This window comes from Gorilla gorilla, chromosome 16 (assembly GCF_029281585.2).
Source record: "Gorilla gorilla gorilla isolate KB3781 chromosome 16, NHGRI_mGorGor1-v2.1_pri, whole genome shotgun sequence".
NCBI lineage: Eukaryota > Metazoa > Chordata > Mammalia > Primates > Hominidae > Gorilla > Gorilla gorilla.
This window is the reverse complement of record NC_073240.2, coordinates 93,640,205-93,657,380: the sequence shown is the minus strand read 5'-3', so window position 1 is coordinate 93,657,380 and position 17,176 is coordinate 93,640,205. Positions and strand designations below refer to the sequence as shown.

The following is a 17,176-nucleotide window of genomic DNA, read 5'->3' as shown; positions in this document are numbered from 1 at the left end:
CCTGCATAGCCCATCATGGTCTTAAGGGATTTTAACCCTGGCTCAGTTGCAGTCTACCTGGGGAACTTGGAAAAGTCACTTCAGATTTCCAGACTCTGCCTTCTTATCTGTAAAATAAAGGGGATGGATTAGAAAACTCCAGGGTCCACCTTGGTTCACAGGTTTTACACGCTGTGTGCTGCACAAACACGTTGGATTGGTGAGTTGAGATATTCCTCTTCAATGAATGTGTCCTCCTGTTTCCAGTCCCCTCCCCCATTTCCAAAATGACACTAGAGGTACATTTCAGGCTTAAGTTGCTTCACCTCCCGACTCCTGAACTTCACTCCCAGTGACCTTCTTTTCATGCCACAGATACATCCACAGTGGTAGTAACAAGCATCAAATAAGTACCTTTAACATATCAGGTGTTGGGCTAGATAGATTCTTACATTTGGTGGTTCTAATCCTTAAACACTCCTCAAAGAAGACACTGCAGTATTATTCTAATTAAATGGGGGAAGCCAAGGCTCAGAGGGGTAAAATCACTTGCCTAAGGTCCTGGCTAACAAACACTGGGGCTGAGGCCAGGGCTGTCTGGCTCCCAGGACTGTTGTTTTCCACTTCTCATACTTGATTCATATGAGACTGTGGCCCCTCAAGCTACCACGAGGACTTGGGCTTCAGGGGCAGGATCTTCTTTCTCCGGAACGGGGCATCATTTCATAATAGAACAGAGAAAGACTTAGGAGCACATGGCCTTCTTTCTTTCTGCCATATTCACATTTCACCTGGCATAACACGGGCTTCATTCATAGCTCCAAGGTGGCTAAGAGGTCATTAGGGAGCTAGAAGCAATGATGCCAGGGACAGAGGGAACAGTTTCTCGAGTCAGTCATGCAGGGTCAGGGACAGATGTACTTCACAGGTCTCATACAGAAAAGAGATCTAAAAAAATATGGAAGGGCAAATAATAGACGATCCTCTGCATCATATGGACCTCTTATTCCCACAATGACCAAAATAGGATATTTAGAAAGAAAAACAAGGCCCTGATTTTGAGTAGTAGCCTTTGTTTACATCATATAACTTGGCACTTCCTTCCACTGCTCCTTAAGCTCAAGCTTATAAGACTACAGGCCATAGCTATGGGGCACTTGTCATTGATGGAGAATGGGGACTCAGAAGCATGGTGCAGCCACAGCCAGGGGCAAGCCTGGGTTTGCGCACTGTCCTGTATCAAGCTGTCCCCTGGCAATGACTGTTCTGCACCATTACGTGAAGTAGAAACACTCTTTCAGAATTTGGAGCGTACATTCAATAATCAGGGTTAACATTACTGTGTTGACTCCCTAAATATTTTAAGAGGCCTCAGCAAAGTTCCTGAATGCTTTATTTTCCATCTTAACCTCCTGGACGAGCCATTTACCACAATGAAATTGAGTGAAAATGCTGGTTCCCTTCAGGGTCTCCATTGCTCAGCAAACATGCAAGTTTGAGTAAGCTCATTGGTGTCCCAGGCATTACAAAGTGGGTGGGCTGTTTTCCAGAAAGTGACTCTTACCCATCTGCATTTTCCATCTCTGCAGCCTCTAGACCTTGGGCCATTTCATGTGATCTTCCATTGACAGCTCCCCACAAAAGTGATTAGGGAAATGCAAAGCCAAAGTGAAACGAAACAGATCTATTTGCTAAGTAAGAAGGGCACCATCCAGCAAAGAAGAGAAGCAGATTAATAGCTGCCTTACAGCAAAAACAAATGAACAAAAAATCTAATTTACAAACCTATTAGATTTGCTATGTAAGCTGTTCACAGCTGATCTGATTGTACCTCTGCCTCCCGAATTCCTGCAAGACAAAGGAAATGCATTATTTATAAACCCAGCTCATCTTTGCAAAGCCCTCTTCAATTGCCAGGAGATCCCATAGCCCACCTGGAAAACTACAGAGGGTGGAAGAGACCTCATTCTGGACTCTGCAGAATGGGCAAAGTCCTGGCCCCAGACACAGCCCAAACATTTTATAGGGTGTGGACCTCCTGGATCCTCCCCTGCCCCTCTCCCCACTTGAATATTGTTCCAATTAGCAAGTACCCAGGTTCTCACTTGAGACCCTCATTTAAGACAGCAAATAAACTCCCTGGGGATTAGTCTCCCCTGGTGAATCCCACAGGATAGCATAATTCAACATGACTCAGCATCTGCTCTAGCATGACTCAGCACCTGCTGGCTGTCTTCTCTTGCTTTCACTCACATGTAGTGAGCTGTTGTCCATTGCATTCTCTCCAACTTTGAGACACCAGAAATTCAACAGAGGCAGCAAGGTTAACTCAACAGTGCCTCCATTCAAATGTGATCACAGTTTGCTCTTTGGTGGCAAAAGAAATAGTATTAAGTGGTGTCACTCTACTGGGAAGTGAGAAGGGTGTATGTGAGTCATGAGATCCCTTGTTTCTTCCTCTGTAGGATAGGCTTTTGAAGTAAAAGCACTCTAAGGCCCTTTCCAGCCCTACGCTCTATTCGGTTCTGCCAAATCCCATTCTGTCTGGCCACACGGTTTCATCCCGCTTCACTGACACATTAGGTTGGTGGATGGATAAATACATGTGCCTCGAGTACCCCCAACTTTTTGCCCTGCATGTTTTAGAAAAGTTGTATGTGAGATTCATTATTTTTATTAATTAAAAAATGATGGGGTATGCGGTGTGGGGAGGTACTGGGTGCTTTTCTCAGTTTTTAAAGTTCCATTTAGCCTTTCAGTCAAGGTGTTGGCAGACTCCAAATAAATAATTAAAATCACTGGGGAAGCTGTGTATTGAAAGGAACCTTGTCATTAAATGAGAACACTGTCGGGGGAGTTATTGCCTATCCACACACTGGTTTTAAGTCTGGATTTTGTATCTGATTTCCTTAGGATTCGCATACTTGTATATATCACATTGTAGTGTGTGCATGCTTATATGTACATGTCTTTTCCAGATAAATTGTCTTTTCAACATTATTTGGCAACAGGCTATATTTACCCATTTCATAGGCAGATAATTAGACAACAGAAAGGGTATTATGACCTACCCAGTGTCTCACTTTAGTTCTCCCTTAAGGTTCCAGATTTCATCACTACAAATCTAGTTCTCAATTACAAAGAGTAACATTGGGTCTTCTCATTTTAATTTGATGCCTAATATTTATTTTTGTCCCTCCCCATTTCCCCTTGGAAATATCTCCTTGGGATAACAGTGTTCTTGTACTTCCATGTTGGGGTCCGGGAATGTCGGGTCAGCTCCTGTCCTGTAACCCACATTCACCTGGGTTGGGTCCCAAGGGCATTGCTAGATGTGCTATGGCCCGTGGGTCACTGTCTGCTCACATGCCACCAGCTGGACCCTAACCCTCAAAATCAGCCCTCCTTGGGGAGAGGGGAGACCTGCTAGGCCAGACATTAAGTCAAGCAGAGTAATTCTATAAATAGTTTGGAATAGTTGGTTGATGATCTGGTGGTGAGTTGGGAGAAAAACAGTTGAGTGTTACCTTACTCTACACAGAAAAAACATCATGGATTTAACAAATGTTTCCCAAACTTTAGTAATTTTCAGATCCCTATCACCAGTTTTTCATATTTATCAACTGCACACACTATTATCCACTTAAATTTTAAAACAGACCCATCTTTAAAAACTTACCCTTACCCTAAGCAATATCCTCTGTGAAATCAGGTTTCATGTCTTGATTACAAAGTTATTTAAAAAAACCCTACACTACCATTAACACAAGAATATTTATCAATAGAATTCCTAAAATAATCTTACATTATCACGACGAGTACCAGGAGTACCTGCATCACCGTATGAGAAAGACAGAATGAAACAGTTAATTTTTTGTTTGTTTGTTTTTTGAGACCGAGTCTCCCTTCGTTGCCCAGGCTGGAGTGCAGTGGCATGATTGTGCATCACTGCAAACTCCGCCTCCTGGGTTCAAGTGATTCTCGTGCCTCAGCCTCCAAATAGCTGGGATTACAGGCACCTGCCATTACGCCCAGGTAATTTTTGTATTTTTAGTAGAGACAGGGTTTTGCCATGTTGACCAGGCTAATCTCAAACTCTCAGCTTCAGGTGATCTGCCCACCTCGGCCTCCCAAAGTGCTGGGATTACAGGGAGGAGCTACTGCACCCAGCCAGCCTGGCCAAAACAGTTGAATATTTAAAGAAAGAAACCCACAAGAAACTGGTAAGAACAGGGAAGAGGATATTCATCAAATCTTTGATGAGGGCTGAGGAGTGTATGGGAGGGACTTTTTAAATTTAGAAGAAAAAGAAGAAATTACAAAAAAAAAAAGTCGACAGATTTAACTTTATAAAAATCCAAAATTTGGCTTGTACTAAAAGCAAACCTCAACAAACCCAAACCCAGTTTATTTCATGAAATCTAAGGTGGCTCTGGATGAGGATAGCAATATATCTAAGTTATTTTTTTCTTGTTCAGTCAACAAAAATATTTTGAGTAATATTATATTTCAGGCTTTGGCCAAGCTAGATATATATAGTCCCCATGCTCATGGAGTATAGCTTAGGAGACAGTAGGGATGCATTAATCTTTTCTTTTTTTTTTTTTTTTTTGCCAAGTGCCCAACCTCCCACCAGCTTTATTAAGACATAATAGACAAACAAATTGTGTATATATACTATGCGTAACATGATGTTTTGATATCTGTATACATTGTGAAATAATTAAATGAAGCTAACTAACATATCCATCACCTCATACACTTACTTTTTCTCTTTGAGATGGAGTCTTGCTCTGTCACCCAGGCTGGACAGTGCAGTGGCCTGATCTCGGCTCACTACAACCTCCGCCTCCTGGGTTCAAGCAATTCTCCTGCCTCAGCATCCCGAGTAGTTGGAGTTACAGGCGCCTGCCATCACGCCCGGCTAATTTTTGTATTTTTAGTAGAGATGGGGTTTCACCATGTTGGCCAGGTTGATCAGCTCCTGACCCCCTGACCTCAGATGATCTGCTTGCCTTGGCTTCCCAAAGTGCTGGGATTACAAGCGTGAGCCATCACGCCCGGCCCACACTTACCATTTTTTTGTGTTAAGAACATATAAGATCTACTTTCTTAGCAATTTCAAGTACACAATACAGTATTATTAACTGTAGTTATGCTGTACAGACCTCTAGAACTTATTTCTTCTGTCTGAAACTTTGTACACTTTGCCCAATACCTCCCCTCCTCACAGCCCCACCCCCAGTCCCTGAGAGCCAGCCTTGGAGGAGACCAAATGCCTTGAAATAGCTGGCTCCAGCCTTTCTCTTTTCCTGCTTCCAGCCAGGTCCTGGAGAACATCAAATCTTGCTGATTTGGGATCATACAAATCCATGCACTTTTCCATGCCAGTTCTTACTCAAACTCAGGGGTTCTCAACCTCGGCACTCGATATTTTGGTGGAGATATTTCTTTGCTGGTGAACTCTTGTTTTCTGCCTAGTGCCTCTCAGAAGAGGAGTCCCCCATGCCTCACCCCCGGTTCCACCAGCCCGCCCATCCACATCATCTTTCCATGCAAACCCCCTAACCCAGCATCGGTGCCTCCCTTGCAAACCATCCCAATTTTCAATTCTCAGCTGCCATTTCCTTTTTTCCCAAAGCACTCAATTCTATTATAGCATTTGCCACCTTCTTCTCATATTTAATTACTTCATGGAATCACAGATGGGAGGCTTTACAAAATCTTGTCATTTACACAATCCGAACTCCTCCTCATACAATCAAAGAGACCAAGGCCTGGGGATTTGTGTGCCAGGTTCGGCTTCCTCCTGTGGGCCACAATAAACTGTAAGTCCTCGAGGGGGCGTGTTAACCATGTCTTTTATTTTCTGTATTCCAATGCTTTGACATCTGGGGCTTTTCTGACCCTGGAGAAACTGCCCCTCTCAGGGTTAGCTGATTTCTAGAGACAGCAAACGACTTTTCCTGGGAATGCTCCTGTCAAATTGCAATCTTGAATCCACACCCCTACTGTCTCATTTATTGGGGGCCAGTATTCCCCTGTCCTGTTGTAGGGCCAGGTATTCCCCTACCCTAACTACCCTTGGCTAGGTACCATGCAACTAGCGATAGCTTCCACCCTGCAGAGCCTGCTGAAGTTACTCAAACTAGCCAATCCTAGACCCACTCTGGCCCCACCGTGCCCATTCTTTCCTGTGCAAACCACAATAAAGGCTCTTACCAGTTTCCCCCTCCTCCTGCCTCCAGACCAACCCCAGTATCTCCTTGTGTAGAGCCCCGTGATGTGAGTATAACAAACTATCTCCTTCGTGGCAGTCATTGCTTCATCTGTTGGCCTTGACATACCTAAATAATAACAGAACCTACAGTAAAACAGAATAGAAGCCTGTCTTGTTCACTTTCTTAGCCTTGCACAGTGCTTTGCCCCATTGGGACTCAGTGAAGCAAATCAGGCTTCAAGAGTTAAGTGGGGGTTTTCTTCTAAAGTCATCCCTGCAGTTTATGTGCCGTGTTCCCGCACATTATTTACACTTGTACAAGACACTGCTTCACCTCTCAGTTGTTCATACGACAGGGAAGACCATCATTCAAAGAAACTGGGCTGCAGATGTTTGGCTCTAGAATAAATCACAGGAATTGATGAGGGATTTGTTTTTTCTAATTAGGTTTTGCCTCAAATGTTATTAAAATAAGCTTATATTCCTTGCGATGGGGAACTGCTGATACCTGCCTGGTTGATTGATAGAAGATGATCGGGTAAGAAATATTTGCTAAAGATAATTCACAGAGTGCTGAAATTGTAGAAACAGAGATGCTTAGATCATCCAAATGAGAAAACATATGGGGATACTCTTTGCACACTATAAAGAACTCTATAAAATAAGGTATAATACTAGTAATAACAACTGTCCATTTGACCCTGCTACAATATTCTCAACCATTGTAAGGGTAGAGGTTGACGACTTTAAAGGTCTACATTTTAGAATGTCAATTTTTACTTTGGGAGGCTGAGGCGGGTGGATCACCTGAGGTCAGGAGTTTGAGACCAGCCTGGCCAACATGGTGAAACCCCATCTGTACTAAAAATACAAAAAATAGCCAGGTGTGATGGCGTGCGCCTGTAGTCCCAGCTACTCAAGAGGCTGAGGCAGGAGAATCACTGGAACCCAGGAGGCAGAGGTTGCAGTGAGCTGAGATCGCCACTGCACTCCAGCCTGGGTGACAGAGCAAGACTCCGTCTCAAAAAAAAAAAAAAAAAAAGAATGTCAAACTTTTTTTCACACTGTGGACATTATATTCTCTCCTAGTAGAATGTACACAGTAAACTATGATAGTAAATAAAAATGGTATGTTAAAAAAATGTAAAACAAAATCACACCACACACAGCTGGATCTATTCTAGTGAAAAGCAAGTAGCAAAACCTGAAAACTGCATTTTTGCTTAGCCTCTTCATCCAAGCCCAATTGTTTATTTCATTTTTAATAATTTTTTAATTGAAAATTCGTAACTGTGTATATTTATGGGGTACATCATGATGTTTTGATATATACACCAAGCCCAGTTATTTATAGGTAAGGTAAGGTCCAGTATGTTGGAATCTCCTAGCTGTGTTAGAATTTCCCACGTTTACAGTTTCTCATGGGAGAGTCAGGCTCAGAATGAACTTTCAGGAGCTGACAATTTTAATTAAGAGTCTAGACCCAACTTAAACAGGTGATTAGTCTTGAGAATAGAAGATGAAACTAAAGCACAATTCATGAATTTGCAGATGGTTCTTCCTTCACATTTTTGGGAGACTAATGAATGCTTTTTTTCAATTTGCACATTAAAGCCACTGAGGTTTATGCCTGTTGACAGCCCAGGAACAAACTCCAAGGACACATGGGTGGGAGAAAAGTGAGGAACAGGATGACTTGGGGTCGGTCACATGACTACAACCAGGGCTGTCAACAGTGGTTGAAGGCTTTTAAGAATTCTTCCCCTGAATCCCAATTTTTAAAATCGTGGTAAAATACGTATAACATGAAATTTACCATCTGCTATGCTTGAATGTTTCGTTCCCTTCAAAATTTATGGTCGAATAGGAAAATTAACCTCCAATGCAACAGTGTTAGGAGGTGGGGCCTAATGGCAGGTGTTTAGGTCTAAGGGCTCTGCCCAAATGAATGGGTTAATGCCACTATAAAGAGGACTTTTGGGAGTGGGTTCACTTTTTTCTGCCATTCTGTCATGTGAGGACACAGTGGTCCTCCCCTTTGGAGGAGGCAGCGCTCAACGTGCCATCTTGCAAGCAAAGAGACTGGGCCCTGCCCTGCTGGTGCCTTGCTCTTGGACTTCTCAGCCTCCAGAACTATGAGAAATAAATTTGTTCTGTCTAAGTTGCCTAGCCTGTGATACTCTGTCATAGCAACACAAAATGGACTAAGACAACATCTTAACCATTTTTTTTTAAGATGGAGTCTTGCTCCATAGCCCAGGCTGGAGTATAGGGGCGTGATCTCAGCTCACTGCACCCTCCACTTCCCAGGTTTAAGTGATTCTCCTGTCTCAGCCTCCTGAGTACCTGGGATTACAGGAGCCACTGCACCTGGCCCATCTTAACCATTTTTAAGTGTACAGTTCAGTGGTGTTAAATACATTCATAATGTGCAAGCATCATCTGTCTCCAGAACTTTTGCATCATCTAAAGAGAAACTCTGCACTCATTGGGCAAAAACTCTCCCTCTTTACATCTTTTCCCCGTAACTACTATCTACTTCCTATCTTTACGAATTTGCCTATTTTAGCTATTTTGTGTAAGTAGAACCACACACTATTTGTTCTTTTGTGTCTGGCTTCTGTCACTTAGCATATGTTTTCAAGGTCTCATCTGACACACAGCACGTATCAGAAGATGTGGCATTTGATGCAGAAGTTGATACGGCGGTTCTAAGGAGGCAGAACATCACAGAGATGAGCAAGGAAAGACCCCTCCAAAGTGGTAGTGTCTAGAGTCTTGAGCACAGATGATTAGAATAGCAGTAGAGGTCAAACCAGCTGACAAGTGCTTGACTGGCTCAGGCACTCGCCTGCCCCAGAACTTACTTGGCTAGGAGCTTTTTGAATTTGTTGTCTGCAGAACAACCAAAGGTGCTACCCATCTTCTTTTCCACCTGAGGAGGTGGCTGTACTTGGCCAAGTGCTTAGATGGGCAAGGGGCCCCAGCCTTGGTTGACCTAGTACAGATCCTCACCATGAGTTTGGCAATGCAAGAATCTTCAGTCACCCCAACACAGTGGGAAATAGCGCCCTATCCTTCGGCCTGGGCCACTTTGCACTCCTGAAGAGATTCCATCATGGGGTCTGTCTGATTCACCTTGAGTAGGAGGCAGTTGCCCGAGTCCTTGTCTGTAGTCTTGGTAGTTCCTTTCCAGCTGGGCACAGGGAGATGATTCCCTGTCACATGGATATAACCTGCACTAGCAGAGAGCTTCTGCCAAGTTTCTCGGTCATCCTGGTCCAAGGCATCTTCAGTAGACACCACTGAGTAGTCCTTGATGAAGGACTTGTACCTGCCTACCAGCTGGTTAGAAGTGATATAACTGCTGAGGACATCTGGAGGCTTGAACGTCAAGGTCATATTTCCTGAACTGTAAGAACTAGAGGCTATTGTCCATGCCATTCACTACTTATAATACAGCCAGGCTTTCTAATCACATTCCATAGCAGCTCCAGGGTTCAGTATTCTCTAGGATATGAGTCAGCAAACTTTTTCCAAAGAGGCCAAATGTAAATATTTTAGGCTGTATGGGACAAGAGGAAAAATATGTGGTACTATGCAGGTACTTAAGTAACAAGAGAGAAAATAAGTTTCTACCAATTATTTATTGACAAAATTTAAGCTATAATCATAATTGAGACCATGTTTTTGTCATAAAAAACTTCATTAGGCCTGGTAATGAGAATAATGTAATTTTGCGGGGGAGGGCACATGATTTTGCTTAATTAGGATTCAAAGTTAGTATTCCAGCCATCATGACGGAAAGGTAGCCTCGTTCTTCTACAAAGCCTTTCCTTGGTTCTCTGAGACACTGTTATCTTCCCTCTTGTGAATACACCAGAATGTGATACCTGAATCTCTCTTTAGGAACTTACCTTCTACCTTTAAAGCACCGGGGAACTTTTCATACAAGGAAGCACGTTAAGAGAGTAAGCTTGGAGCTAACACTCCCTGGGTCTGTAGTTATAGCTGAACAAATCATTATCTGTATGATCTTTGAGTATTAATTAACCTATCTAGAAGCTTCCATCTGTTTTCCATCTATAGAGTAATAGTATGTACTTCATGGGTTCGTTGTAAAGATCACATGAGCTAATGAATGCAAAGAGTTAGAACGGTGTTTGATTTATTGTAAATCATTTGATACTGATGTTCTTCTTCTTTTGAATTTTTCTATTTTTGGCTGGAGGACAAGCTATGTAATAACAAGGAGCTGGCTGGATTTCACCTGTGAGCCAATATTTGCTAATTCCTGCTCTACGATGTGAAAAGCAAAACACCCCTTGTCCTCACTAGGAGGAATCTTTGCCATATTTCTGCCTGATGACATCCTTCTGGTAAAGCACGGCTTTCCTGAGGTTACGGTTCCAGCAGGGAGAACCATGAACTCCTGCACTGCTGGCCCATTACCAGTGTGAAAACTACCATGGACCTTGCTGAAAGCTGGCATTGGCTAGATACTTTTGGATTGCCAGCCAGGACCCATTGTGACAGTACAGGTGGCTCCTTGCAGCAGCTTCAACATCACAGACAGCAAGCAGCACTTCTAGTAAGGTCTTTGCACCCAATTTAGATGTGTTCCCAGTTAGATTTAAATTCATGCCTTCTTCCAGTTTGTTACTGTCCCCGAATTTCATACACACAGCTTCTTGCTCACCAAGACGGGCGGAATAGCTTTACTGAGGTGCTCAACAGCCTTTGAGATACTTTTCCTATAGAGCAAGTCTTAGCCTTGTACTGAAGCTCTTGAACCTCATAGATACTGAGACACCGCTGGGCACAGCAGCTCTGGAGACCTATGCTGGTTTCAGCCTTGATAGTGTTGTTTCCATGACAGTTGCCATCTCTGGTATTGGGCGTCTGAGGGTGTTGCAGGGGCCAATGGGGAGAATTTTGGGTGTCTCTCTTTTTATGATGACTCCTGAGCTCTCCTTATTGACTGCTCAGTTCTTTTCTTGCCATCCCTTCTGCCTTCAATTTAAATATTAGCTTGATTGGATTTATCTTTTTGCTTTGATTCCAGCAAACTTTTGCTTGTTAATCAGCTTTTATTGGTGTACAAAAAGGTACCAGCTCACTCTTGGCTCTCTCCTTTGCTCAACTTCAGAAAACATCCCTGATAACTTTGGGCTTTCATTATGTTCCAGCCAATTTCCCTAGTCTTTACATAAAGGTACTTAGAGGCATCTGCACATCAAAATGCAAGTAAACAAGTCACCTGGATGCCAAGCATTTCTCACTGCAATCGTTCCTGATCCTTCCTCTTTCTCATAATGAAACTGTGGGTCACCTATAACCGGGGGTGGGGGGACAATATAACTTATCATTCAAGTGAACAGAAACGCCAGCCAGAAAGGATTCATAAACAGGGACTACCAACTGAAGCAGGACTCGTCCTCTGATCTGCACCCATCTTATAAAGGAGACAGCCTTTAAAATACAGACTTCTGGCTGGGTGCAGTGGCTCATACCTGTAATCCCAGCACTTTGGGAGGCCAAGGCAGGCAGATCACGAAGTCAATAGATCGAGACCATCCTGGCCAACATGGTGAAACCCCGTCTCTAATAAAGATACAAAAAATTAGCTGGGCGTGGTGGTGCCCGTCTGTAATCCTAGCTACTCCGGAGGCTGAGGCAGGAGAATCGCTTGAACTCAGGAGGCGGAGGTTGCAGTGAGCTGAGATCACGCCACTGCACTCCAGCCTGGCGACAGAGCAAGACTCTATCTCAAACAAACAAACAAAGCAACAACAAAAAACAGACTTCTAAGATAATGCTGCATTCTGAAATCCTTAACACTCAAAATCCCAGAAACCAAAGCAATTAAAACCCAGGGCAATACATATATGTACGCTGTTGGTTGAACTGGACCTAGTGAAAATTTATGGGCAGAGAGGACTACTTCTCTACGGTGCTCATGGCTATAGAGGCTTTGCTGGTTCCCCCATCCCAATTTTGGAGCTCCCTACTATACAATGAGCCTGGGCCTCTCACCCTGCCTCGGCGTCCTGGACATACCGGCAGAAGGGTGCCCCCTATATTCAGCCACCATTATCTCTATGCGTTCGGATTCAGCACACCCTCCCCAGACCATGGCCAGGCACAGGATGCGGGTCCTGCTCATCTCTGCGTTGCTGTGGGAGGGTGTATTTCCCGCACACCCAGTGTGTTCTAGAGAGGACCACTCAATGGAGAGATGAGCCCAAATCACCGAAGATGACCCTCTCCTGTAGAAAAGAGAATTCAGAGAAGTCCATATTCCCTTCAGCGATTTCTCTCTCGCCAGCTCTTTGCAAACTTTCTCAGGTTCGTCTACACTAGTTGTCTCTGTTTCCTCACTCCACCCCCTGCTTCTTCTAAGCCTGCCTGGTTTGTGTTCCTGTCCCTGTACCAAGAGAGCTCTGATATGGCCACCTTGCAATGACATTCTTCAGCCCCCAGATGGCTGGAACCGCATCTGTGTTGGATGAGGGTGGCCACTCCCTCCTTCCTGGAGAGGTGAACTGGGGCTCCCTGGGTCTGGTTCCCATCTTCTGCCTGGCTCACACGTGGCCCCGGAGAGACCTTCTCTCTGGGAGTGGGGAGGCAAATGTCCCCTTGGGCACCCCCTGGAGGAAACATGCTGCGGCTAAGAGACATGACAAAGGATCCCAAATGAAGGGATGGGTTAGAGTCCCCAGGGCATCCTTAAGAGCCTTCTGGCCCAGAAAATCCTTTATTTTACGTCATCCCCTCGCAACACTTTACGACTTCATTTAAAATGGCATAAAATTCCTCCTTGATCCTACTGTTCCCCTGGCAGAGGTGCCACAATTAAAAATTGTGATTTTTCTCTGTATTTACACCCAACAAGATTTTGTTCAGCATTACTTTCTACAGTTTTTCTTAGCTAATGAAAGTTTTGTAAAATTTCCAAATACTAAACACCGTTTGAATATATACATATATATTTTCAAACTAAACAGCTTCTCTCCCCCTCAACCAAAGTTCACTCTGTAAGAGTGATGCCTCCACCATCCCAAATGACCATTCTTGTCCCAGACAGGACAAAAATTCTCTTGCCTGTCTCTTCCTTAGACATGGATGCAGATTCCAAGACATCAATTAAAAATATTAAGAACTTCATTCCCTTGAGCCCCTCCATGTGCCAGGCACTCTACCAAAGGCTTTTTTTTTTTTTTTTGAGGTAGGGTCTCACTCCTGTCGCCCAGACTAGAGTGCAGTGGCGTGATCATGGCTCACCGTAGCCTCGACTTCCCGGGCTCAGCTGATTCTCCCACCTCAGCCTCGCAAGTAGCTGAGACTACAGGCGCGTGCCACCATGCCCCATATTTTTTTTTTTGTTTGTTATTTTTAGTAGAGTTTGGGTTTTGCCATGTTGCTCAGGTTGATGTTGATCTCCTGGGCTCAAGTGATCTGCTGGGCTCAGCCTCCCAAACCGCTGGGATTATAGGCGTGAGCCACCATGCCAGGCCCATAGTAACTTTCTTATTTCTGACTTGGTTTTGGAAATAGGACACCCAGGCTCAAAAAGGTTAAGTGATTTGCCCAGGGCCACCCAGCAAGCAAAGCAGCAGAGCAAGGATTTGATTGTGGTCTGCATGAAGCCCAACCTCCTATGCCTGCAGAAAGTGGCCCCCTGCGTCCTGCCCTTCACCTCCTGCCTAAATATATGTCGAGGAGGTCCCAGAGAATTAAGAGGAAGCAAGGGTTACTCAGCAAATAGTTGTGAGACGGCGAGTTAGCTAAGTGGGAAAATATTCAAGCTAGACTCTCCACTCACATTACACTATAAGGATGAGATGTGACCCAGCCATTCAAAGCCATGCATAGGAGCAGTTTTATATGAAAATTCATGCAATCCGCCATTGCTCAGTTATTCAGCATCCATTATTGACAGTCACTGGGCCTCGCACCGCAGATACATTGTTAACCTCGGATGTCATTTTTCCTTTTTTATTGTAGGAGAAATATACTACACAGAACCTTAACCAAGAGGTTGGCAGCCCTGAAAACTCCTCATTTCATTCATGTCACATGGTATGGATAAATCCATGCTCTTTAAAGAGAAGCAGAACGCCCATCCAGCATGCCATGCTTTGCTCTTGAGCCTGCCTCGAGGGGACTTGAAAGACCCCTGCCTTCAACCAGGCTTTCTTCCCTCTCTTTTGTTCCCTTCCTGATGTACCCGCATTCAGACACAACATCCCTGTGAATGTCAGCTGCAGCCTCTTCGTGAGAGAATTTCTGGAGGGCACTCAGTTTGGGGAGGACTTTGAAGTCACTTTTCTTCTGGGTATTTGATGTGTCCGCTTCCCCACCTGCCTGGTTCTAAGGCAATGGCCACTCCCTCTGCTCCAGCGGCCATGGTGTTTACCACTCAGGAAGCCTTGGTGTCAGATGGAAGGAGGATGGATGGGACCACCGGCAGAGGGGACTGGAGTTCTGGTTCCTGATGGGTTCTAGTTTTGCAGCCCTAGACCTCTCTCAGTTTTGATGTCCTCCTCTGTCAGTTGGGGTTCCTGCTGTAGGATTAAAATAAGAAGGACTGGACAGAGGTGGATGTTAGTTGCAGTATTGTTGAAGGTGATGGCTACTGCCCTTTGGAAAGGAACAAACCAGTTGCTGCCTGTGGAGTTTGACAAGTCCCCTTGGAAAAGCTGTCCTTGGGTAAGTTGGTTTTGAAGAGTGCAGTCCATTAGGGAGAAATAAGAATCAGTGGAGGAGAGAAAGTGGGGTGTGCTAGCGTGGTAGAACAGGCACCTGCTGTTGCCCCTGCAGCTTTCATGGATGGAGTGTTGGGCGCCCGTTCAGAGCAGGGCCTGCTGGGGAGTGGACATGTGCATTTTCTCTTCTTCAGCACAAGAGGCACATCCGAAGATCACATGGCCAGGAGGTGGGCAAGGCCTGCCCACAATCCACGGGGCTGTGCAGGACTGAACCCCGACGGGACCCTGGCAGGGAGACCCTTGCAGTATGTCCCCATGTCTCCTGGAGCGGGTCCAACGGCACGTTCTCTGTGCTCTGTCAGTGACCTGAGCACGACCCTGAAGTACCCCTTAGGCCATAGACTCCCGCCTCCTTCATCCTCTGGCAACACTTTCTCCGGGTTTTCTTTGACCTTCTCTTTCCCAGCCCCTCAGGATGCTGGGGTTGGTGTGAGTGTGCCCTTTGCACGCGCCTGTTTTCCGAACCCTGCTTCCATTGTCCCTCTGTGTCTGATCTGCCTCTGGACACCTCACTCCCGGCTCCAGTCACAGCACATCCTGGCCGCCTCCACACACCTCCCACCCACCTCCACCCCTTCCACCTGTCTCTCCCGGTGTCCTCTCAGGGAATGGCAGCCACCCCTAGTTCATTCAGAACCAGGGTGATGTCCACACTCCCCACTCTCCCTCACCACACCCCCACCCCCTCTTCAAGTGTCCCCCAGCCTCCAGATTTGAGCTCGCCCACCTGAGGGTGAGTGCCAGTGCCCTCATCCCTCTGCCATGAATCTCTCCTGTGCCTCCGTCTTATCTGCCCATGTGCAGAGACTGCTTATCTGCCAGCCCTCCCTACACAGACACAGCTTTCCGAAATGCAGTGTGCCACATGCGTCTCTCTCCTTTAAACTCTTCAGAGTCTCTTAGACCCCTGCAGCTTTCAGAAGGAGGTTCAGATTCCTTAGCATGGCACAGAGACCCTTTCTGAACTGCCCCTTCAGCCTCATCTTCTTTTCCACACATCCACCTCCTACCAAGGGGCAGTTTCTGGAATGCGTGACTCAGTTCACAAGCCTGTGTCTTTAAATATCGTGCCCTCTCTCTGGAATCCCTTGTTCTATTTTTCATTTGCTGACTTCAGAGTTTATACACTGCCAGCCCTGGGTCATATCTAGCCTAAACATGTGTTCAGGGGCTTGCATGTTCGACCTTTTTAAAATCAGAGGCTACTGTTTAAAACTCAAGAGACTAGTCGTTATAAAATATCCTCATTTCTGGCTCCTTTTAAACAGTCAGAAGATCTGGTAACAGTGAACCATAGTCATTGCTGGAGTTGGGAAGTATCTGTGTCCTCTTGTTGTGGGGGCGGGGTGGGGGGTGCATATGCTACATTTTTCTACAGCCCACACTACTCCCTACTGTCTTACACTGAGCGTCATCACTTATATCTGTGACTTGCCTGGACCCTAAAGGCATTTGGGTTTAAGATCCCTAGACTCATCCTATCAATTAGCAAAATTCAGCTCATGTCACTTTGTCCACAAACTTCCCTGACTCAGAAGCCCCTCCCGTGCCAGGTACATTAGGACTGCAGGCCCTAAGGAAATGGCAGAGGTGCTAGTTTCTTGCCTCTTCTCAGTCTCAGCTGACCAGATCCTTATTGATAAAATCAAGCAGAAGCAGCAGGAGGAACACCCAGGGGCATGGTCATTTTCTCCCTGTAATGTTCAGAAACAAAAGCTTAGGAGAAGGAAATTCAGGAGTTCTATGCTTCCTAAGACACTTGATGAGGCTGCTTCCTGGGCTTGCTGAGGACCAACAGATAGAATAGGAAGAGGAAGCCAGCCCTGGCCTCTGGAAGGGTAACAGCCCCAGGTGTCTTCAGGCATCAGCCATGACCTCCGTCCCCACTTTTCCCAGCCATGCTCTTTTAGGAGCCCAGGGCTCTGGGGAGGAAAGGGGGCGGAAGAGAGGTTCTGCCTCTTGGGTCCTCCCTGTGAGCCACTTCCTGATCGGTTAGGGGAAAGCCCAAATATGTGTTCAGGGTGGAAGAAATTAACTCCAGCCATGTTGATTTAGGGCATGGGAAATATGCCACGATAGCTTGTGGTGGGTGCGGGTGGGGTGGTGACGGGTCATAGAGAGGATGGTGGCCCCAGGGATGTGACCAGCTTGATGCTAGAATCATGTGACTGGATGCAAGCATGAGAAGAACCTTGCTCGGATGGAT

The 17,176-nt window shown here is 45.4% G+C and overlaps 1 protein-coding gene and 1 non-coding gene across 2 annotated transcripts in view; both read right to left on the bottom strand.

Annotated features, from left to right (window-relative positions):
* ST8SIA2 (ST8 alpha-N-acetyl-neuraminide alpha-2,8-sialyltransferase 2) overlaps nucleotides 1-17,176 on the bottom strand; it is a 74,926-nt gene that overhangs the window by 36,886 nt on the left and 20,864 nt on the right. Inside the window, exon 2 of the mRNA XM_019010293.4 lies at nucleotides 1,765-1,827. Coding sequence (XP_018865838.3) covers nucleotides 1,765-1,827 — 63 coding nt within the window. The remainder of the gene's footprint in view (nucleotides 1-1,764; nucleotides 1,828-17,176) is intronic.
* On the bottom strand, nucleotides 14,199-14,336 carry LOC115930977 (small nucleolar RNA U109). Its single transcript, XR_004067555.3, has one exon. It is a non-coding gene; the product is annotated as a small nucleolar RNA U109 (small nucleolar RNA).